Here is a 25,376-nt window from a genome sequence, read left to right as displayed (position 1 = left end):
TTTTTTTAATCTCTTAATCATTTGTATTTACTGTTCCTTTGTTTCTATGAACTGCATCACTTTCAATGTCAAATTGCCCATTATTCCCATTTACTTTATCAATTACTTCAGAAACTCATGACGAACATAGTTTTATTAAAGAGACTTTTGTAGTAAGATTTTTGTATCCCAAATAATCTACCCATCAATACACATTTTTTATGAAGTAATTATTTATTTTTCCAATAACATACAGAGAGAATATTCAACACTCATTTTTGTAAAGTTTTATACCCATCCCTTCTGCCACACTAGAATAGTAAATAATGTGATAAAGGTTATACATGTAAAATTGTGTTATGTATATATATTCTTACTAAGCATATTGTGGAAGAAAACTCAGAAGGAAAAAGGGAAAAATTACCAGAAGGAAAAACAAAGCAAAATTTAAAAAGTGACAATAGTATGCTTTGTTCTGTAGTCAAATTCCCTAGGTCTGTCCGAATATGGATGGCATTTTTCATAACAGACCTTTCAGAATTGTCTTTGATGAGTGTATTGCAGAGAGGATTAAAATGCATCACAGTTTTTCCATCCCACACTTTTGCTATTATAGTGGACAATATTTTCTTGGTTCTGTTGTCTTCATTCAGCATCAATTTATGTAAGCTTTTCCAAGTTTTTTTTCTGAAATTTGCCTAATGATTTTTCTTATAGAACAATAAATTTCCATTACATTTATGTGCCACTTAACCCCATTTGCCCTGCAAAAACCCTAAAAAGGAAATATATATATATATATATATATATTATATATAAATTATCCATATTGCATTTCATACTGTTCCCTATCTCCATCATAAATTCTCCTTTGCTCCATAAATCTAACCAGTAAATTATTCCTTGCTCTTCTAATTGTCTAATAGTATCATCCTTTATATCGAAATCAGGTCAATATACATTTCTTAAGCATGATATTAGGTGATAAAAAAAATGTGTTAAGTTCTGGGGATGCAAAGAAAGGCTAATAAAGTCTCAGTTGTTTTTTTTTTAGTTTTTTGCAAGGCAAATGGGGTTAAGTGGCTTGCCCAAGGCCACACAGCTAGGTAATTATGAAGTGTCTGAGGTTGGATTTGAACCCAGGTACTCCTGACTCCAAGGCCGGTGCTCTATCCCCTGCACCACCTAGCCTCCCCATGAAGTCTCAGTTTTTGAAGGCTCTCACAATCCAAAGGGAAAAAGCAAAACAAAATTTAGTAAACCTTCTGAATGTAGAAGGTGCTAAGTTCTCTGTGACCACAAATTAGATAAGAATTCTGAATGCAAGATATCAGAGATAGTTTGAAGAAATTCCTCATTTGGTGAAATAAGATGAAACATATTTTAAGTTAAATTCAATATCTATGATACATAATTGTTTATTGATATAGTTATTTTTTCTGTTATTCATGTTTTCTTATGGAAATATGGAGAAAAAAGGCAGAGGTCTAAGAGGAGCAAACAAAGAAAAAATTGAATAAACAAGAAAATGACAACTTTTAGAAGCTGTACATTGATTCAAGACTGGGCCATGAATATGAATCTTTCTTTTACCAATGATAAACAAATTTTTCTTGCTTTCAGCTCCATCACTTCCTGAAGTGCATCAGTCCTGTCAATAGTACCAGTGATACACCATGCAGAGAGGGAGCCAGGACAAGTGCCGAGGCATATGACATCCTGAATTTTAAATTCTTCCCTGATCAGATGGAGACTCTGGTGAAAGTGGGTGAAGTGATTCCTCATGGTCAGGGACTCAGCATTGATGAAGAAAACATAGACTGGCCAGCAGATTTCTCTCAGGTAGGAGGCCAGAGAATAATATGAGCTTTATCTCTGTAACTTTTTAAAGTCCTGAATACTGTTATTCCTTTACTGACACCAGGTCATTCCCCAAAGACTCTGGAAATGACTGTGACAGGGAGTTGGTATCTGCTTATTTTTCTTTTATTATTCTGTTTAAGAAAGTGTCCCAATATTCAGTGCTTCTTTCAAATAATTTTCAAATCACTTACATAATGATCTGAAAACTTCCTACAAAGAGAATCTTGAAATATCCCCAATCAAGTTGTCAAATTTGAAAGCCTGCAATCACCATGGCCTCAGTTCATATATCATCCAGTACTCATTCTTACAATGATATTTTTCCCTTTGGGGGAAACACAGACTCCTAGGTCCATGTGCAGTTTGAACTGTGGCCCTGGATTTAAGAAGACATTCCGTGAAGGTCAGCCCATCTGCTGCTTTGATTGCACCCCATGCCCTGAAGGACAGATTTCCAACCAGACAGGTGGGTTCCTAATGATAGAAAACATCCTTCTTCCAAAGTTATAGACATTGTATTTTTATTTTTTGTTTTTTTGGAAATTGGACCTAAAGTGAACTTTACATGCCAAAATGATTTTGGTAATGCTCTATTTATTCGATCACTTTTATTCAATATGCCTTTTGGTCATTCCTGTAACTATTAGTAGCTTCCTCTTATTCAAGATACGAATAAATCTTTGCAAAAAAAATACTCACCAATATTTTACTACAATTGTCTTATTTTAAATTTCCCCAGTTAAGCAGGAAAGAATCTAAAGCTTCATCCTCAAAATAAAATTTTATGAATCAAAACATAAAATCTAATCATTACCTAAATAAAGATGAATTTGTATTGAGAGGAGGAGTTTGGCCATTGCAGGTAGTTTTCATGAAAATATTCCTTGGGAAAAGATTAACCAGACTATACTAGGGAATTAGTTTGTTTTTAAAAACCTGTGTGTGTGTGTGTGTGTGTGTGTGTGTGTGTTTATTTGTTTATTAATTTTGTTCACCAAAATTTGTATAAAGTTCTGACACCCACCCATTCTCTATATTTGGAGTTCAATGTCAAAGTGGATGAGGTCTGATCCTAATTTGTAAAATTCTGGTGTGCATTGGTTAGTAAATCAATGTTTATAAGCTTGAAGTTTTGTTGTTGCTGTTTACTCAGTTTATGATTCACTGAAGACAATGTCCTGTCTCCATTTGTAAACTGTCCCCAATTTTTGTATTGCAGTCACGCCTTAGTTCTGTCTCTTAGAATCTTTGTATTTTTATTATTTTCATTCATTTGTTGTTGCTTTTTGGGGGGGAGGATTTTATATCACTATGATCAAGCCAAGAGAATAGACTCCCCCATTTCCTTAAGAGGCACTCTATAATTGAATTAATATAAGAACTTTGAATAGATTCCATAGATTATTTCATGGACTTCATTGTTATTTAGAAGTTGCTTTCCTTTTTCCCTCAACATTATGGAGTTTTCCATTATATGATGATTCTAGTATATTTCCCAGGTGTTATCTTCACTGATTCCTTTGGATTTTCTAAGTAAAGGACAATGTAATTCAAAAATATTGATAGTTTTACCATTCTTTTTCTATCTTTATTTTCAATTACTCTCATTTTAATGTTCTTAATTACATTTCTCTTACTATACCAATAAAGAGGAGGAGATTTGTCATCTTAATTTTATTCCTATATTTTATGGACAAGATGTAAACGTATATCTTTGCTTCCAATATTTTCTTTTTATAGCTCTATAATTATGATATAAAATTTACATTTTTACATTTACAGTATATTGTTTACATTTACTTGTGTGTTTTTTTCAGAATCAGTGTTTTGCATTGGTAACGTATTTTTCTGCATGTAATAGGAGATTTTTTTCCATTTTGGGGGGAAATTTTTAATTTAATGCATTTTTTTCTTATGTTAAACTATTCTTGTATTACTATATAAATCCAAATTGCAAAGGGTGAATTGTATCTTAGATGAATCACTCTGGATTATTTGAGTTTATTCAAAATTTTTGAATAATTATTTAATAATAATGGTAAAACCATATCACTTGTGTTTCATGCTTCCCTGGGTATTGGACTTTATTTGCCTCATAAAATCTATCCAGAAATGAAGGCAAGGGAGGGAGAACCACTAATTCTTGTTTTGGATCAGTCTCCCCAGACCCTACTTTATTTTAGGGATTTTTAAAATTTTATTTTTAATTTATAGAATAAAACAAGCATTTCCATAGCATAATATAATTTCAAAAAGAAGAGTATACATGAAACTGCATATCTACTATGCACAACTTTCTTTTCCTTTCAAATAAACAACAAATTACCATGTAATTTGTTTCTTTTTCCCTCCCTCCCACTCTAGAAATGGCTAACCATTAGACACAAATATGCACATACATATAAATTTACTTTATACATGCTTATACTTTTCAGTTTTTTCTTTGGATGTAAATAGTGTCTTAGTTCACAAGTCCCTTATGGTTAATTTGTACATTTATAATAGACAAAATAACTTATTATCTCATAGTCATTTATAAAACAATATTGCTATTACTGTATACAATTTTCTCTTGGTTCATTATTTTGTTCAAGCCTTGTTTAACAATTCTACAATAGTATTCTTTGTAAAAGAAAGCGTACCCCCCCCCAACAAAGAGAAATCTCAAGAAAAATAAAGTGAGAGAAAATAAAAAAGTGTGCTTTAGTCTGTATTCAGATACTATCAGCTCTTTGTGGGATGGATCACATTCTTTATCATAAGTCCATTAGAGAAATTCCTTCAATATTTTTCCCACAGTTGCTATTGCTAGCTATATTTCTCACCATCCTATTCCTCCCCACCCCCATTTATCCTATTCTTACTCTCCTTTCATTCTGTCCCTCCTCAAAAGTGTGATCTATCTGATTATCCTTTCCTACAAATCTTCCCTGTCTTCTATCACCTAACCTCCCTCCCTTGCCTCCGTGACTTTTCTTCCATGCCCTTTTCTCTCCTGTTTTCCTTTGGGAAAGATAGATTTATATACTTAATTCATCGTCTATGTTATTTCCTCTCTGAATCATTTCCCATGAGAGTAAGGAACATGCATTCCCCCTCACCTTCCTCACCTCCACTTTGTTGCAAAAACTTTTTCTTATCTCTTTTATGTGAAATAACTTAGCACATTTCAGCTCTCCTTCCCCTTTCTCCTAGCACATTCCTTTCTTTCCCATTAAGTATATCTTTATATCTTCCTAATATATATATATATATATTTATATTTATATCTTTCTAATAGATATATATATATATATGCATATATATATATGTCTATGTAGCAGACAACTTGATGGCACAGATGTATACACACACACACACACACACACACACACACACACACACACACATATATATATATATATATATAGAGAGAGAGAGAGAGAGAGAGAGAGAAAGAGACAGACAGACAGATAGATGGATGGATAGATAGATACATTCCTTCTAACTGCCCTAATAAGGGAGAAGATTCATATGAGTTATCAGTATCATCTTCCCATGCAGAAATATTAAAATTATTCCATCCTCTCTCTGCTTGACCTGTGTCCTGTTCTTGAGAATCAAACTCTCTGTTCAGTTCTGATCGTTTCAACAGAAAAGTTTCAAAGTCTCTTAATTCATTGAATGTCCATCTTTTCCCCTGAAAGAGGGTGTTAAATTTTGCTGGGTAGTTGATTCTTGGTTATCATCTAACCCCTTTTGCCTTCTGGAATATCATATCCCAAGCCCTATGAGCCCTTAATGTAGGCACTGCCAAATCATGTGTAACTCTGTCACTCCATGATATATGAATTCTTTCTTTCTGAGTGCTTGTAATATTTTCTCCATGACATGAGAGTTCTGGAATTTGGCTATAATATTTCTGTGAGTTTTTATTTTGAAATAAAATAAAATAAAATGCTCTCTTCAGAAGGTGATCAGTATCCCTAGAATTCACAACAGTAATATTATATTATATTAGAAAGCATTAAAGCCAATTCAAAGTTTTGTTTAGCAAACATAAGATAGGGGAAGTAATACATTCATCACATTATTCATGTGTGGAGATATGAAGATACTGAAATATGTGTTTAATCTTATTTATTCTCTAGAATTCTTGTCCCTCTGACTTGTAAGAAAAAGTATAAAATGAGACTATTTCAAGTGGAATTACTAAAATTAAACTTTATGATAAATAGAAATTTCTGTTCAATAGGGGATTCAATGAGATTTTTTTTATTTTTTAATATGTTGCTCGCAGATGCAGAGCAGTGTCTTCAGTGCCCTGAAGATCAGTACCCAAGTAAGAAGAGGGATCGATGCCTTGACAAGATTGTGACCTTCCTGGCCTATGAGGAACCTCTGGGGATGACTCTGGCCTGGGCAGCTCTCTTCTTCTCCCTCCTCACTGCTCTGGTCCTGGGAGTTTTTGTGAAGTACAGAGACACCCCCATAGTCAAAGCCAATAATCGCAACCTCAGCTACACTCTGCTCATCTCCCTCATCCTCTGTTTCCTCTGTTCTTTGCTCTTCATTGGCCGCCCTACCTCTGCCACTTGTCTCTTGAGACAAATCACATTTGCAGTTGTCTTCACAGTGGCCATTGCCTCCATTTTAGCCAAAACCATCACGGTGGTTCTGGCATTTAGGGCCACCCAGCCAGGGAGCAGGCTCCGGAGGTGGCTGGGGTCCACAGCTTCTTATTCTCTCATTTTTATCTGTTCTCTTATCCAAATGTGCCTCTGTGGCATCTGGATTGGAACACATCCTCCATTTATTGAGATGGACAAACACTCTGAACGCAGATCTATTGTCATTCAATGTAATGAGGGCTCCATCCTTGCCTTCTACTGTGTGCTGGGCTACATAGCCTTGCTGGCCTTAGGGAGCTTCTCTCTGGCATTCTTGGCCAGGAATCTTCCAGACACTTTCAATGAAGCCAAGTTCCTCACATTCAGCATGCTTGTATTCTGTAGTGTCTGGATCTCCTTTCTGCCCACATATCAGAGCACCAAGGGAAAGGCTATGGTGGCCGTGGAGATCTTTTCCATCTTGGCCTCCAGTGCTGGAATTCTCACCTGCATATTTGCTCCCAAGTGCTATGTGGTCCTTCTGAGGCCAGATAGGAATACTCTGGGGATGCTGAAAAAGAAAGCTAATTCCTGAGACGTAAAGTCTTCACAAGTTCTTCCTCACTTTTTAGTCTCTCTCTCTCTCTCTCTCTCTCTCTCTCTCTCTTTACTTTTTCTGACAGGCAAAAATACATATTCATTAACAAAGCATTAAAAAGTACCTTGAATTTGAGATTCTGTCACCCAATCTAATGTGAGAAGAAAGTGCTAGAAAGATACCTTTTCTGGGAAATAGACCATTTCACATCTTGGTGCCATCATTTATCTACTGCATGTCCTTAGAAAAATCCTACTTTTTGGAATAAGGGGGTTTAATATAAAATGAGAATAAATAAAAATATTTGTCTTCTCTGTGAAGCAGACAAGTTGATGATATGGGATATAGTATAAAGGCAAGAGGAGCTGAGTTCAAATATGTCCTTAGTAAGCTCTGTGAATCTGGGCAAGTCCTTTAATTCTGTTTCCCTCAGTTTCCTTACCTGCAAAATGAGCTGGAGAAGAAAATGACCAATCCCTCTGGGATCTTTGCCAAGGAAATCCCAGATAGGGTCATGAAGACATGCACACAATAAACATACTTTGTAAGGAAGAGGTACTGGAGAGCCCATTTAGGAAAGTGGAAAGAATTCAGATTTTAAGCCACTGAACTTATGTTTAACAATTCTGGTTAATGCGCGTGCGCACACACACAGACACACACACACACACACACACACACACACACACACATGATCTTTGCTTCTCTCTTAAAAAGAGAGTTTTGGATCAGAGAATCTCTAAGATTCTCTCACATTTCCAATCTGAGTTTCTTTCACCATGTCTTTATTAATTCTATGTAAATGCTTGATGATCGATGCATTCCAAGTTTTTGAAGGGTCTTCACATCAGTCATTAGTGGTAATGCCTTACTCTGTATTTTCCAAATTCTTCCTTCTTTCTCCAAGGATCATTATTTATGGGAACCTTCTGCTAAAATTTTCCTATTGCTAACATTTAATATTTACAATAAAAAAGAGAAATGTAGAAATGAAGCCTTGTTGGGTTCTTACATACTAACAGTATCTTCTTTTTGGTTTTTGCAAGGCAATGGGGCTAAGTGACTAACCCAGGGTCACACAGATTGGCAATTATTAAGTGTCTGAGGTCAAATTTGAATTCAGGACTCCTGACTCCAGGATTGGTGCTATATCCATTGTGCCATCCAGTTTCCCCTCTAACATTGTATTAAAGAATATTTCTCACTTCCTCTTTTCTTGCAAGAATCGTTGAAAGTATCTAGTGGGCTGGTATTCCTCAGAGTATCTTACAGTCAAATGCAAAGAATGAAGATAAGAAAATGGCATGAAATAATATTTAACAAAGTAACCTCTGAGACACTTCCTAACCCATCCTTTACTTGGTATGTGGTTCAATTTTCTTCTCCATAAAAATGATAGGATTGGATTAGATAACTTTTGTGTAATACGCATCTTTCTACTCGCATTCCCTTCAGTTGATAAAAGATAGAGGAAACATGAAAGGGACGATGCTTGAGATTGGCACTCTGAGATGTGGGAGGAAACTTAGCAGGATGTGGACTGAGGATAGCAAGAATAGGATGGAAGGGGGAAGCAAGATAAACAAAGGACTCCTTTCAGTTGGGGTGAAAAGTAACCAGACCACCCCCTGGGCTGTCAGCCAGACTGGAAAAAAGACTGAGCAATGGATCACTATCCTCCATTCAAGATTCCAAAGCCAACAACTATAAGAAATCTCCTCTTTTCTCTCCTCCTTTTATCCATTTAGATGGGAATAAAAAAATTCTTGTGTTATTTCTTCCATCTCCAAAATTGATGGCATTTTGGTATTGTTTCTCTGAAAACTAAAGGGAGTAAACCAGATGTAATATAGTGGTCCATTTTCAATCTAATTTCATGCATCTTCTTCCCTCACTCTATCTTTCTGTGACCCTGAACATTAGTGTCCTAGCACAGTGTATGTCATTTAGGGGAAAGCTGAGGAAATGGGTGAGCCATTGAACAAGAGTCTTCTCATTCTAGGAAAGCAAAGTGAGAAAGCACACAAAACAAAGATGCTACTATATTAGCAAATACTTCCAGGAAAATTTAATGCTTTTTTTGTTCTTTAGTTGATACCTTGATACCTATTCATCCTAAGAAAGTACCACCCAAGGTGAAAGAGAAGTTCATTGTTCAAATGCCATAGTCAGAGTAGCTTCTTGGGAACTTGTCCTCTTCAGCATCTGAGCCCTGAATGATCCACCCTTCATTGTGCTTCAGCAGTTGGGACTTCTTGTACATAAAGTCATCATGAGGGTGACCTGAAAAGTCAGCAGATGCCAACCTCATAAATTCCTGGCTCGAAGACCTAGGGGATGGACTCCATTGGAGAGCAACTGAAACAGATGCTTCCCCAATTCCAGGTTTTCAGCATAAATTCTGTCATTCTGCTGTCCCCTCTTTATTATTCCTCCCTTGCTGTTATCCTTCTTTTCCCCTTTGGAGCAGAGAACTCTTCCTCATCTGCTGTTCTCCTCCACAGGAGGAGATAAGAGATAAGAGAAAATGTTGGTCCTAAAGAGACAGCAGGAACCTGCCCTTAAGAGTCCCCATCTGGATAACAGACTAGGATGCCCAAAGGTGTAGGAGATAGACACCAGTAACCCAGGAGGGGTGGGTTGTGTCCACAGTAGAGGTTGTGTCTTCCTTAGATGTTCTCTAAGAAGTTGACACAGTTTCCTTAATGGCTTATCCAGATGCCCTGCCTGCATCTCACAGGTAAAAGCACAATGGACTATGGGTTTCCCAGATTATCAGGTTATATGACATCCAAATCCTGAAAGGTAGATTATAATGAATTAAAAAAGGGTGAAGACCTGCAGGAGCTCATTTCTACCCTAGGAGAAGACCCAGAGGGTCCTTGTAGCCCAGTGGAGAAGGAATGCAAGACCCAGTAGCCCCACTGCTCAAAAGCACTCTCAACGTTGCAGTCCTTTCCCTCTGACTCCAGACCCCAGCTTCCCCTTCAGGTACCCTCCAATGTCTGGAAAGATGAAACTGATACACATGCACAAACAAGATACACAAGGAAGGTCCACAAAGTAAGGGAAGATCCTGATGTGAACTGGGCAAATTAGTCAGGTAAACCAGTCCTTACAAAATCTGAACCTAAGCCCAAAAAAAAGACACCTGGGAAAGAGAAATCAGAGGGCAAAACGTCACCCAGAAGAAAAAAAGGAACATAAAGAAAATCAGCAAAAGTTAGCAACCAAGAAGAGAAACACTGCAGAAAACTGATAAATTAAAAATGAAGACTTTAATTCAGAAGGAGAGAAAGAAACCAAATCTGAATAGCTTCTTATACCTAAACTAATAGTTGTTGCTATTTCAAGCTTCTTCCCTTTATATATAATGCATTTTGATGTTTAGATAGATACTCATTGTTTTAAGGAAGACTCCATTTATTACTATCATCTCTCATGTTTTTAATGGCAAAGTTTGCTGTATTTTATCAAAAGCTTTTTCAAAATCTATTGAAACAATCATATGATTTCTGTGAGCTTTGTTATTGGTAAGGTCAACTATGCTGAGAGTTTTCTAAATAGTGAACCAGTCCTGCATTCCTGCTATAAATCCTACCTGATCGTTGTGCACCATCCTAGTGATAACTTGTAATCACTTTGCTAATATTTTATTTAAAATTTTTACAACCTGGGCCGCTAGGTGGCACAGTGAATAGAGCACCAGCCCGGGAGTCAGAAAGACCTGAGTTCAAATCCTGCCTCAGACACTTAATAATTACCTAGCTGTGTAACCTTGGGCAAGTTGCTTTACCTCATTACCTCAGCAAAAGAAAAAATTAAAATTAAATAAAATAAAATGTTTGTATACATATTCATTAGGGAATTTGGTCTATAATTTTCTATCTCTGCTTTGACTCTTCTTACTTTAGGTATCAGCACCATATTGGGATCCTAGAAGGGATTTGACAGAACTACTTCACCTTTTCTTTTCACTAAATGGTTCATATAAAATTTGAATTAATTCTTCTTTTAATTTTTGCTAGAATTCACTTGTCAATACATTTGATCCTGGAGGTTTTTCTTTAGTGAATTCATTGATGGCTTATTCAATTTCTTTTTTTCTGATATGTATTTATTTAGGTATTGAATTTCTTCTTTTAACCTGGGCAGTTTATGTTTTTATAAGTCTTCAACCATTTATGGAGATTCTCAAATTTATTGACATATAGTTGGACAAAATAGTTTCAAATTATTACTTTAATTTCTAACTCATTGGTGGTGAATTCACCTTTCTCAACTTTCATACTGGTAACTTAGCTTACTTCTTTCTCTTTTTTATCAAATTAGACAAGGGTTGATCTATTTTATTGTCATCTATTTTTATAAAATCAACTTTTATTGTATTTGTTAATTTTTTTAATTTTTTATTTTCTTAAATTACTTCCTTTGATTTTTCTGAATTTTCAACTTGATATCTAATTGTAGATTTTTAATTTGTTCTTTCTCCAGCTTTTTTAGTTGCACACCCAATTCACTGATGTTCTCCTTCTGTTTTATTAAAGAAATCTTTTAGACATTTAAATTTTTCCTTTATAATTGCTTTGACTGTATCCCACACACTTTGATATTTAGTCTCACTGTTGTCATTGTCTTGGATGAAATTATTAATTGATTCTATGATTTGCTGTTTTATCCACTTATTTTAAAAATTAGATCTGTTTTATTTTTCCCTGTTCCTTTTGATTTTTATTATATAATTAGCTGAGAATAATGCATTTAATATTTCTACCTTTCTGCTTTTTTCTGATCTAATAAATGGTCAGTTTTTGTGTAGGTGCCATGTACTGTCAAGAAAAAGGTCTATTCTTTTCTATTCCAATTCAGTTTTCTCCAGAAGACCACCATATCTTACTGTTCTAACATTTGATTCACATCCTTAATTTGACTCTTGTTTATTTAATGATTAGAGTTATCTAATTTTGAGAGAGGAAGGTTGAGGTCCCCCACCAGTATAGATTTGCTATGTTTTCCTGTAACTCATTTAGTTCCTCTAAGAAGTTGGATGAGATACCACTTGGTGCATACATACTTCATATGGCAATTTCTTAATTATCTATGGTACCTTCTATGAAAATGTAATTTCTTTCCTTATGCCTTTTTTTAGGTTTTTTTTTGAAAGGCAAATGGGGTTAAGTGGCTTGCCCAAGGCCACACAGCTAGGTAATTATTGTCTGAGACTGGATTTGAACCCAGCTACTCCTGACTCCAAGGCCAGTGCTTTATCCACTATGCCACCCAGCTGCCCCTCCTTATGCCTTTTAATGAGAACCATTTTTGCTATTGTTTGTTCTGAGTTAAAGATTGCCCTTTGCCTTTTCCCTTCAGCTGAAGTATAAAATATTTGACTTCAGTCTTTTAGCTTTACTCTGTGTGTATTTCTTTGATTCAAATTTGTTTCTGCTAAACAATATATTGCTAACTGCTTCAGTATCATAGGAGAGTTCATCCCATTTACATTCACAGTTATAATTTCTACCTTTTTATTACCCTCCCTCCTTTCTTCCCTCCATTTATATTTTTCTTTCTCCTTTCACCTTATGCCTTCTCACCAGTGTTTTGTTTCTGAATACTGCCTATCATCCATTCCTTTTCTTCTCCCTTTTCCCTTTTACTTGTCCCGTCCTTTCTTCCTTTCCCTCTATCAGTCCCTCCTTCCCTCCCCCCTTCCTTCTTAATGCCTGAAGGGTAAGAAAAATTTCTAAACTCAATTGACTATATTGTTATTTTTTCTTTGAGTCAAATCAGATAAGACTAAGATTCAAGCAATCCTCAAATCCTTCCATCTTTCCATGTACTGAAATAGGCCCTTTGTGCCTCTTCATATGATGTAAATTACCCCTTTCTGCCTCCCCCTTTCTCCCATTGTCTCATTTTTACAATGTCTTCAAACTTTTAAATCATTGCATCAAAATACAATTATGTCCATAACTTCAGTTTAAGTATGTTCCCTCTAATAGAGTTAGAGTTCTCAAGAGTTGTGAGAATCTTTCTTCTATATAGGGTGTAAACTATTTAATCAAATTGAAAATTAGTTTTCTGCTTGTCCCCCATTTACCTTTTCATGTATCTCTTTGAGCCTTCTGTTTGAAGATCAAATGTTTTGTTCATCTCTGGTTGTTTTCATCAGGAAAGTTAGAGAGTCATTTATTTTGTTGAGTATCCATCTTTTCCCCCAAAAGAGTATGCCCTATTTTGCTCAGTACTTGATTCTTGGTTAAAATCCAGGTTCTTTTGCCCTCGGGAAAATCATATTCCAGTCATTTGATCCTTTAATGTTGATGCTATCAGGTCATACTTTATCCTGACTGTGATTATTTGGTGTTTGATTGTATCCCATTTGCACGATTTTCTCCTTGATCTGATAAGTCCAGAATTTGACATGGCAATTTCACTTTGGAACCTTTTCAAGAGGTGATTGGCTGATTCTTTCAATGACCATTTTGCTCTCTGTTTCTTAGATATTAGGGCAGTTTTTCTTGATGATTTTTAGAAAGCTGTTGATGAGATTCTTTTTTTTGAACCTTGGCTTTCAGGTGATCCAAGAATTCATAAAATTTCGCTTCTGGATCTATTTTCTAGATCAGTTTTTTTTTCCTATGAGGTATTTTACATTTTCTTCTATTATCTCATTTTTTTTCATTTTATTTGCCTGATTCTTGTCTTCACATTCCACTTACCCCAGCCTATTCTTACAGGAATAATTTTCTTCAATTAACTTTTCCATAATTTTTTTCATTTCATCAATTTTGTTTGTAAAGCATCTGTTATCTTTTACCATTTTTTTCATTTGAACTGTATTTACTAGGGTTTGCTTTCTTCTGTCAATTGTTGTGCATCCTTTAACAAGATGTTGAATATCTCTTGCATTTGTTTATCCAACTTTTCTACTTGATTTTTCTTTTTTAAATTTGATATTTTATTTTTCCAGATATATGTTATGAAAGTTTTCCAACATTCATCCATATGCATATCTGTGTTACATAATTTCCTTCCACTCTCCCTTCCTACTGCCCCCCTCCTAGCAGTAAACAGTCAGGTGAATATTGTACATAACACATTGTATTAAACCATACTAGACATTTTTGATGTGAAGAATTACGATTAAGGGAAAGAAATACATGAGAATTTTTTTAAAAGTAAATGTAGTGCTCATCAGATTCTGAAGGGGTTTTTTAATTTTGTTTCTGTTTTGTCTTCTTTTGTTTATCTTCCTCTGGAAGAAAATTGTTCATAGCTGGCCAAATAGGGTTGTCCTGGCTCTCTGAACTGCTAAAAGGAGCTGCATCCATCTAAGTTTATCAACTCAGTATGATGTTGCTAATGTTTAGAATGGTATCTTGGTTCTGCTCCCTTGACTCAGCATCAGATACTATAATTCATTCCAAGCTTTTCTAGAGGCCAACCATTCATGTTTTTTAAAGTAATAATAGTATTCCATAACATTCATGTACCATAACTTGTTCAACCATTTCCCAATTGATGGGCATCCCCTAAATTTCCAATTCTTTTCCACTACAAAAAGAGCTGCTATGAATATTTTAGAACATGTGGGGCTTTTCCCATTTTTATGGTTTCTTCTGGTTATAGGTCTATTATTGGAATTGCTGGCTCAAAGGGTATGATCAGTTTTATTGGTCTTTGGACATAGTTCTATATTGTCCTCCAGAATGGTTGGATCAGTTCACAATTCTATCAGCAATGCAATGATGTCCTAATCCTCCCACAACCTCTCCATCATTGATCATTTTCCCTTTTTTGTCACTTTAGCCAATCTGATGGGTGTGAGTTGATACCACAGTGTTGTTTTAATTTTCATTTCTCTAATCAATAATGATTTGGGGCATTTTATATGATTATATATAGATTTAATTTTTTTCATTTATACGTTGTCTGCTTATATCTTTTGACCAATTATCAATTGGGGAATGAATTGCAGCCTTATAAATTTGATCCAATTCTCTACATATTTTAGAAATGAGACCTTTATCAACACTCTTGGCTATGAAAATTGTTTCCCAACATTTGGTTTTCCTTCTAACTTTGTAAGCATTTATTTTATTAGTACAAAAACTTTTAAATTTAATATAGTCAAAATCATCCATTTTGGAATTTATAATATACTCTATTTCTTGCTTGGTCATAAATTTCTCCCCTTTTCATAGATCTCATAGACAGAATACTTCTAGGTCTATTAATTTATCTATGGTGTTGCACTAAATTTATGTCTAAATCCTGTACTTATTTTGACCTTATTTTGGGATAAGGTGTGAGATGTGGGTCTATACCTAGCTTTTGCCATACTATTTTCCATTTCTCCCAACAATTTTTGTCAAATAGGGAGTTCTTATCCCAGCAGCTAATACCTTCGGGTTTGTCAAACAGTAGATTAATATAGTCATTTGCTGCAGTTTCTTTTGAACCTTTCCTAATCCACTGATCTATTACTCTATTTCTTAATCAGTACCTGGCAGTTTTGTTGACTGCTGCTTTATAGTAGAGTTTTAGATCTGGTAAAGCTAGGCCACCTTCGTTGCATTTTTTTCCAGCAGTTCCTTGTATATTCTTGGCTTTTTGTTGCTCCAGATGAATTTTGATACTACTTTTTCTAGCTCAGTCAAATAATTCTTTGCTAGTTTGATTGGTTTGACAGTGAATAAGTAAATTAATTTGGGGAAAATTGTCATTTTTATGATATCTGCTTGACCTAACCATGAGCAATTGACATTTTCCAATTGTTTGAATCTGACTTATTTGTGTGAGAAGTGCTTTGTAATAATTTTGTTCATCCAGTTTGTAGGTTTGCCTTGGGAGGTAGACACCCAAGTATTTAATGTTGTCTGCAGTTCGTTAAATTGAATTTCTATTCTATATCTTGCTCTTGGGCTTTGTGGGTCATATGGAAATGCTGATGATTTGTGTGGGTTTATTTTCTATCCTGCTACTTTGCTGAATTTGTTACTTGTTTCAAGGGGTTCTTGAGATGGTTTTCAAGGGTTCTCTAAGCATACCATCATATCATCTGCAAAGAGTGAAAGCTAAAAGTAAAAGGCTGGAACAAAATATATTATGCTTCAGTTGGAGTGAAAAAAGCAAGGGTAGTAATCTCAAAAAAAAGTAGTTGCAAAAATAGATCTCATTAAAAGAGATAAAGAATACAACTATATCCTCTTAATAGGTATCATAGACAATGAAGTAATTTCAATACTAAACTTGCCTGCACCACATGGCATGGTATCCAAATTCTTAGAGGAGAAGCTGAATGAGTTACAGGAAATCATTGACAGCAGAATTCTACTGGTGGGCTACCCCAATCTTCCTATCTCAGATTTAGATAAATCTAATCATAAAATAAACAAGAATGAAGTTAAATAGTTGAATAGAATATTAGAAAACAGATATTATAGATCTCTGGAAAAAAATGAATCTATCCCGAAAGGAAAGTTTTTTTGAGCAGTACATGGTACCTATTCAAAATTGATCATGCATTATGACATTAAAAGCTCATAATCAAATGCAGAAAAGCAGAAATATTGAATGCATCCTTTTCAGACCATGAAGCAATGAAAATAATTTTCAATAAAGGGCCATGAAAAGATAGCTTTAAAACCAATTGGAGACTAAATAACCTAATTTTAAAGAATAGTGAATCAGTAAGCAAGTTATAGAAATAATTAATGATTTCATTCAAGGCAATGAAAATGATGAGACAACATTGCAAAGCTTATGGAATACAGCCCAAGCAGGCATCAGAGAATGTTATATCTCTGAATGATTACTTGAATAAAATAAAGGGAAAATCAATGAACTGAGCAAGCAACTAAAAAATAAGAGAAAGAACAAATTAAAAATCAAATTAGAAATTCTGAAAATTAAAGTTGTACTAATAAATAAAAGCAAGAGTTTGTTTTATGAAAATAAAGAATAAAACAGATAAATGTCTGGCTAATATGGTTAAGAAAGAAAGAAGAAATACAAATTACTTGTATCAAAAACGAAAAAGGTGAATTCACTACCAATGAGAAGGAAATTAAAGTAAAATAATTTAGAACTATTTTGTCCAAATTGTATGCAAATAAATGTGATAATCTAAGTGAAATGAATGAATAGTTACAAAAAAATATAAATTTCTCAGGCTAAAAGAAGAGGAAATTAAATATTCAATTAACCATATGTCAGAAAAAGAAATTCAACAAACCATCGATGAACTCCTTAAGAAAAATGTCAAAGAAAAATTTTTAAATTTTAAAAAAGAAAATAGGCAAAGGAAATGGAAAGGCAATTCTCAGATGAAGAAATTAAAGCTATCTATAGGCATATAAAAATTGCTTTAAATAATTATTGATTAGAGGAATACAAATTTTAAAAAACTCTGAGGTAATACCTAACACCAATCTGATTGGCCAATATAACTAAAGAGAAAATTGATCAGTATTGGAAGGAATGTGGGAAAACTGGGACACTGATCCCTTATTGGTGTAGTTGTGAACTGATTCAAACTTTCTGGAGAACAATTTGGAATTGTGCCCAAAGGGCAATAAAAATTTATATACCCTTTGATCCAGCAATACCATTTCAGGATCTGTATCCTGAATTCGTGAAAAAAAATTAACAAAAATATTCATAGCAGTTCTTTATGTAGTGGCAAAAAATTAGAAATAGGAGGGATTCCCATTATTTGGGGAATGGCTAAATAAATTGGGGGTACATGTATATGATGGAAAACTATTGTTCTATAAGAAATCATGAGGGACAGGATTTCAAAAAATGGCTGGAAAACTTACATGATGCTGAGTGAAATGCGAAGAACCAGAGGGATATTATACACATTAGCAACAACATGGGGTCATGATCAACCATGATGGATTTGTTCACTTCAACAATATGCTAGTCAAAGAAAACTTTAAACAATGTGTGATGGAATATACCATCTATATCCAGAGGAGTGTGGAATTTAAATGAAGATCAAAGCTAATATTTTCTTCAGTTTTTAAAAGTTTTCTTATGCATTATGTCTTTTTTTCTGTTTTATTTCTTTTGTTTGGATCTGATTCTTCTCTCACAATAAGTTCAATATTGATTTATGTTTAGCATGATTATAAATGTACAGCCTTTTTCAAATTGCTTTCTGCCAGGGGAGGAGGTGAGGCAAAGGTGGGGGGAGGAAAACTGTAAAACTCAAAACTTTACAAAGAATAAAATAAAATCCAAGATTGCTTAAAAATACCATTGCATGTAGTTGGAAGAACAAATATTTTTTTAAAAATTAATAAATAGCTTTTCAAAGTTTTTCATGAGCTCAAATAATACATAATGATTCTTCCAATCTACAATTCTTCCTTTGCAAGCAAATTTATAGAACCAATACAAGAATGTTCAACAGGAGTAAAAAAATGACATTAAAGTTAAAATCTCTGAGACCCAATATATAATCTCATTAAATGCAAAAAAAATTCTTTAAAAAAAAGAAAATGAGGGGCGGCTAGGTGGCACAGTGGATTGAGCATTGACCCTGGAGTCAGGAGTGCCTGAGTTCAAATGTGACCTCAGACATTCAATAGTTATCTAGCTTTGTGGCCTTGGACAAGTCACTTAATCCCATTTGCCTTGCAAAAAAAAACTTAAAAGGAAAAATGAACACTTATTTTAAAAGCACTGCAAAAGCAAATGTATAGAGGAACTCTTTATATCTGAATAATATATTCTTTAAAAGCAAACACTGAATACAACACATACACTAGAATGTTTCCCAAGAAGCACAGAAATAAAGATAAAGTGATAAATCTCTTCCTTATTAATTATAAAAGTTCCAGAAATGTTATTCAGAGCATCAAAATGAAAGAAGTTTAGAGAGAAAGAAAGAAAAAGAAAAAGTTAAAACTCCCTATTTCAAATTTCATGGTGGTGTAACTTAGAAAATCCTGGAAATTCAGGAAAAAAACTTAACTAGTAAAGTTAATAGAATTATTGTGTAAACTATAAACTGAACGGTTTAAAATGCAATATTTTTTATACAATGAACAATCCAAGAGGTTACAAGAGAAAAGGACATCCAATTTTAAATAACTGCAAAAGTGTATAACAGATCAGAATATCTATGAAACCATCAAAATCCTTTTATTGATTCAATTTTGAAGAAGTCCTTAAGTCCTTCATAAAAGAAATAGCATCTTAATTGGAGCAATAGTCTATGCTCCTCCTGACTTGACCATAATGATATAATGAAATGAAAATAAACATTCATTGTTATTAATGAGGCAGAAATAAAAAGTAACTGCAATACAAAAATGAAGGACAAATGGAGACAAGACACATTGTTTTCAGTGAGGATGAGCTGATTGAAAACAACAAAGGTTCAAGCTTTTGACCATATTGCTTTGCTGATATATGCAAGCCAATTGCCTATTAAATCAGGACCAGGCTTCCATAGTTAGAACACTGGAAGTTAAATGCAGAGGGATGATGAGAAGGTATCAGAAATGGAGGATGAGAGAAACATGAGAAACTGAAATGCTCTCAAAAGGAGAAATATTGAAAAATATCTTCTTATGTAATTAGGAAAACTATAAAAAAGATAGAAAAAAGAGCAACAGAGCTAGAGACAAGGACAAACCGAGAGACAGAGACAGTAAGAGAGAGACAGACAGAGGCAGAGACAGACAGAAATAGATAAAAGAACATAATCCCAGAGGAAACAAGAAAAAAAAACTTTGCAGTTTCTATTTTACAATTGCCAATTAAAAACCCTTCCTTGACAATTAAGAGGAAAAAGATGGTTTAAACTAAGGAGTAACATAAAACTGAATCATATTTAATTAAGAAATGAAAAGGTTGATTACCTGAAGAGAGATCCAATGGAATTCATATCCTATCCCACCATTTCTGTGCCCAAATTCTGATGTAAATTATGAAGAACAAATATGCACAATTAAGGATATTGGGGGGACCTGACGAGGAAATAAGAATTTTGAGGGAAAATATGATGTAGAAATTTCACAACTTTACATAATAGGATTGTCATGGCAAATTAAAAGTAAGGTAAACAAAGACTGTAATAAAATAATGCATCTATGTGTAAACTCTTTAGTCTGGGCTCTAAATTTGAAAGGAATCTAATAGCCCTTAAAAATTGATATTTTGATTTTGTTGTTGGAAATCCATAGTTGATTTGAGATATGTTCTGTAATTAGATTATGATATAATGAATTATGTTTGCATATTAGTAGCATCTAAAGCAAAAAGAAAGATGCCGATAAAATACAGGGAAATTCAAATATCACTCTGGTTTCAGAAATATATTTACTGCTTCATCTCAATCAAGAGTCTCTACTTGCCTTAATGTCCTTATCAGTAAAGAGGAAAATAGGAAGACTATCCACCTCCTAGGTTGTTTGTGAGAATCAATTGATGCAATACTTGTAAAGTATTTAACACATTGACTGCCATTTGATAAGAACCATATAAATGCCTATCTCTATTAATATTATATCTTTATTGGAATATAATTTCATTTTAGATTTTAGTATAAAATACCAAAGGTAATAAGATTAATAAAAAGTTAGATGGCATGGTGGACTGGGCTGATAATCAGGAAGTTTCATCTTCATGTGTTCAAATTTGTCTTAGACACTTACTAGCTGTGTGACCCTGGGCAAATCATTTAATTTTGTTTGCCTTGAGGTGAATTCATACTCAAAGTCCAAGGATTACCACTCCATCTTTTTTCCTATCAGATCAGACCATTGGGTGAAATCAAATTACTAACATTTTAAGGAGAGGAGAGGAGAAGGAGGGAGGGAGAGACATACAGTCTTGTAAAATTGAATACTAAAAATTGTCTTGAGACATATTTGGGGAAAATAATATGCTTTTCAAAAATCTATGATTTTAAAATCAAATATAAATATCACGGGGGAAGGAATTCATTTTTATTTTCCCTTTGTATCTCTAGCTTCTGGTCATGTGCCCTGTATATAACTGTATCTGAGAGTGTGATTTTTTGGCATAAGACCAGAATGATTCAGTTAAAGTGAGATATTTTATTTTGAGGGTAATAGGAAAACATTGTAAGTTTTTGAACAATGAGGTGTATAATTAGACTAGTGCTTTTAGAAATTTATTTTGGTAACTTTGGATACTATGAAAAGATAGGAGAGAACTTTAAGGCAAGGAGAAAAATATGAAAAGCCAATGAAAAAGTTAAGGTGAAAAAGAACTGAAGAAAGTCTCTTTTTAAAATTTTTTATTTATTTAAGGCAATGGGGGTAAGTGACGTGATCAATGTCACAGAGCTAGGCAAACATTAAGAGTCTGAGGCTGAGGGGCAGCTAGGTAGAGCAGTAGATAGAGCACCAGCTCTGGATTTAAGAGTACCTGAGTTCAAATCCAACCTCAGACACTTAATAATTACCTAGCTGTGTGGCCTTGGGCAAGTCAATTAACCCCATTTGCCTTGCCACATCCTAAAAAAAGAGTCTGAGGCTGCATTGGGGGTGGCTAGGTGGCACAGTGGATAGAGCACTGACCCTGGAGTCAAGAGGACCTGAGTTCAATTTGGACCTCAGATACTTAATAATTATCTAGCTGTGTGGCCTTGGGCAAGCCACTTAATTCCATTGGCTTGCAAAAACATAAAAAAGTAAATTGTCTTATGATTCCTGGAGCCTAAGCATGGTGTGCAGTGGGAAAGACAACAGTGGAGGTGAGAACCAAAAGGAGACACCAGAAGATGGGCCTTCCCATTGGGGTTGAGCATCTCGGAGATCAAGAGCAAGCAGAGATGCCACTTCCTGCATTGGAAGCAGTAGCAACAAAAGGAAAATTTGATAACCAAGAAAAAAACTTAAAAAAGAAATAGAGGCACTTGGAGATAAGACACCACCAAACCAAGTCCCCAAGACCATCGAAAACTAGAGACTTTAAAATGAGTGTCAGTTGACCCTAACGATGAAGAGATTGCTTAAGATGAAGCTACAGATGAATTGGCTTCTCATATCAAGAGATGGACTTCTCCAAATACCCTTTTTTTTACATCTAACAGACCTTGTGGGAGATCAGTGAGGTTCTGCCAACAGTGGTCCACTGTTATACCTTATTCCCCTGTTTATTACCAAAAAGGATTATCTCTGAAAAGAATTCTCTCCAGTGACTCTATTGAGATTTTTACAGATCTGACTTATTTATGAAGATCAGAAAATACCAGATGGACTTGTTTTAAGTAATTTGCTTCATGGTCCGACTGCTCATGTAAGAATTTCCACAAGGAGATAGAGAGGAAAGGGAAAGAAACCACTCAACATTCACCTGAAGTAATTCTGAACAATTTTAGAAGACAGGGTCATTCCATTGGGCATATGGTTACTTCTCTCTTCCCCTATGATACTCAGTTTATTGGAAGACAAGTTGCAATAGTTCCTAATCAGTAGGATTATATCTATTTTTCAGATTTGGATTTGGACCACATTTTACCTTGAAACTGAGATCTCTTCAAAATATTCCAAATATGGAGAATATCAATGGCTCATAAGCTTTGTGAAAATGGACATAAGTAGAAGAAAATTACATTTATGAAGCACTGAGAAACCAGGAACAGACATTTCTTGACCAGGAATGTTTTGAACTTTGTTAGTTATTTTTGACTGAAGAGGTCTCCTTTCTGAAGACCCCCTCAATTTTCAGTCATCTATTTGTCAATGAAGGTCCTTCCATTGATTGGTTACTTGAATTTATCAACTCCATGTAGTAATAAATGAGTATTGGAGTGTGGTCTTTAATATATTCATTTTTCATAGTTTTCACCTTGAACTGAGACCTGGGAATAAATATAAATAACTTTCTTTAAGTTAACGTATGGCCTGAGAGGGAAAAACACTGAATAGTTGTGGAATGACTAAAAATAAAATTAGACTAGAGTCCAGAAACTAAGATTCTAGTGCTACTCTGTTGCACACCAAGTCATTTAAAGAATCTCTGCATCTATCCATCAGATAGATGATAATCTTACAGTAACATAGCCTTGCATGATGAGGACCAGAAGAAAGAATCAAATAATTAAGCAGAGCTTTTCACTTCTACAGAAATAAATCAAGAAGACATCCTGTGTGAACTATATAAAGCTTATGTACATTGAACTAAATAATATACTATACTTCTTTCGATTCCAGATTTCCCTCAAAATTCATTTTCCCCTTCTTTAATATATTTTATTTTTACCCTATGATTCTCCAAAACCCATTATTAACCCTTAAAGAACAATAAAAATATTATTTTCATCTGAATACTTTATTATATTCTTGTCTGTGTACAAAACAGAAATCAATGAAAATTCAGAGAGGTAAATGAGAAAGTCTGATTCAATTTGAAATTTGGATGATTAACTTGCCCTATTGTTACACACACACACACACACACACACACACACACACACACACAGAGACTCATGTAGATTAAATTTTGGGGCAGGTTTCAGAAAGAACATCATGTCACGTCACACATCTACATATGAAGACTGGATTCAGAGATCTGAAAGAAAATTTAATTTACATAGGAGAACAATTATCCTTAAAGAGGAATATAATTTTCTAACTATATAAAAACAAGTAATCCTAGGAAACACCCAAAATGTGAGAAGAAATAAGAATTAGAAGACATGGATTTAATTCCCACTGTATCCTGCTATGTTGGGAACTTTTTATAAGTCATGATTAGAGTTTCATCTGTATGATAAAGGCCAATTGTCTCAAAGAGTTGTATACCCATTATTCTTTAATTTATAAATAGATTCTAGCACAATGTTAAATGTAGAAAATGCTACTCTGTAACTAGTAATGGAGAAAGCCTTTTGTATTAAAAAATAAAACAGTGCAGTAGCAAAAAAAGCATTGTCTGATATATTATGTCTTTTTTTTCTCTCCAATGTATTTTTCTTCTGTTTGGATTGGATTCTTCTTTCATAGAATGATTAAGGCAGATCTATGTTTAGTTTAGTTACACATATAAAGTCTCTATTAGCATGCTTTCTGTCAGGGGCCTGGGGAAGGGAGGGAGAGAAAAAATATAAAACTGAAAATCTTGCAAAAATGAGTGATGAAAACTACTATCGCATGTTGTTGGAATAAAAAACATATTTTTTAAATATTTTATTTTTTTCTTTCAATTATGTGCCCTAATTTCTTTCTAGAATATAAATGGACTGCAGCAAGTTTTTACCTTCCTGGAATTCACCATCTCTATCTCCCTTTCAGGATTTGGTTGTCATGTGACTTTTTGTAGTCAGAGTGAGTTAAAGTACCTGATGCCCCTTGGTACCCATCGTTCCATGGGACTTTACCTGTGAAATACGGGCATAGGTCTGGACTGGACAATAAGGAAGGTCTATAAAGTTCTGAGAGAACATCTAAGGAAAACACAACTCTTCCTTTGGGATGTGGCTCCTCCTTGGTTATTGGTGTCCCTATCTCCTATACTCCTGGACATCCTAACCTGTCATCCAGATGGGGAGGCCAAGAGGCGGGTCTGTGCTTAGCAATTGACATCTACCAACTGTCCTGATGCTTCCTTTTGCCACAAACCATCATCTCTCTGTGCTGATGCTGGCACAACATCCCTGTGGAGGTGCATGGTGAGAGAGGAAGAGTCCTCTGTTTGTTCAAAGGCTATCAGGGGACCAGATAGGCAGGACCTGGGAGGAGGGGATGGCAGACTGACAGGTTTAGGTTGAGAAGCAGGAACTGGGGATATCCTCTCCTGCAATGGCTTTAATTTATGAGGGGGATGCCTGCTGCCTTTGCAGGTCACCCTCATGATGTCATTCTCTCCCTATAGGCAAGAAGACCCTGGTGCTGAAACATTCAATGAAGGGTTGGTGATTCAGGGCTCAGATGCTGATGAGCACAAGTTCCCCATCCAATGCCAATTATGATTTGAATAGAGCTTTTTGATATCTTTCCATTTCCTTCATTATTTGAGAGGGTTTTTTTCCCTTTTTTGCCTTATCAGGTTTTAGCTAACTTGAAAAATCACTTGGAAATCTCCTCCACTCTTTTGTGTCTCCAGTTAGCTTCTCTTTCATTTTTGATTTTTGAAATTTGAAGGAAACTGAGTTCATCTAAGACACTCTTACTCCTATTTCCAATTTCTTTTCATGATCATCTCAGTGGTTCAACTTCCTTTAATCCCTCTACTGCCTACCACTCTCCTTTCCCGGGCTCTCAGACCTTCTCCAAGGGCACCTCCTCCTCCATCAGGTCTCCCCACAGGACATTGATGGGCATCGTCCTCTTCCTTCCCCCCCCACCCCATCTGCC

The 25,376-nt window shown here is 34.8% G+C and overlaps 1 protein-coding gene and 1 pseudogene across 1 annotated transcript in view; both read left to right on the top strand.

Moving 5' to 3' along the window:
* The window catches only part of LOC141516647 (vomeronasal type-2 receptor 26-like), a 34,549-nt gene extending 27,523 nt beyond the window's left edge, over positions 1–7,026 (top strand). Inside the window, exons 4-6 of the mRNA XM_074227650.1 lie at positions 1,603–1,821; positions 2,185–2,308; positions 6,122–7,026. Coding sequence (XP_074083751.1) covers positions 1,603–1,821; positions 2,185–2,308; positions 6,122–7,026 — 1,248 coding nt within the window. The remainder of the gene's footprint in view (positions 1–1,602; positions 1,822–2,184; positions 2,309–6,121) is intronic.
* A 2,721-nt stretch (positions 7,027–9,747) lies between these two features.
* LOC141519417 (ribosome production factor 1 pseudogene) lies at positions 9,748–22,641 on the top strand (annotated as a pseudogene).
* Positions 22,642–25,376: the final 2,735 nt, after the last annotated feature.

The sequence above is a fragment of the Macrotis lagotis genome, chromosome 3 (assembly GCF_037893015.1).
Source record: "Macrotis lagotis isolate mMagLag1 chromosome 3, bilby.v1.9.chrom.fasta, whole genome shotgun sequence".
In the NCBI taxonomy this organism is placed as follows: domain Eukaryota; kingdom Metazoa; phylum Chordata; class Mammalia; order Peramelemorphia; family Peramelidae; genus Macrotis; species Macrotis lagotis.
This window is presented reverse-complemented; position numbering and strand designations above follow the sequence as displayed.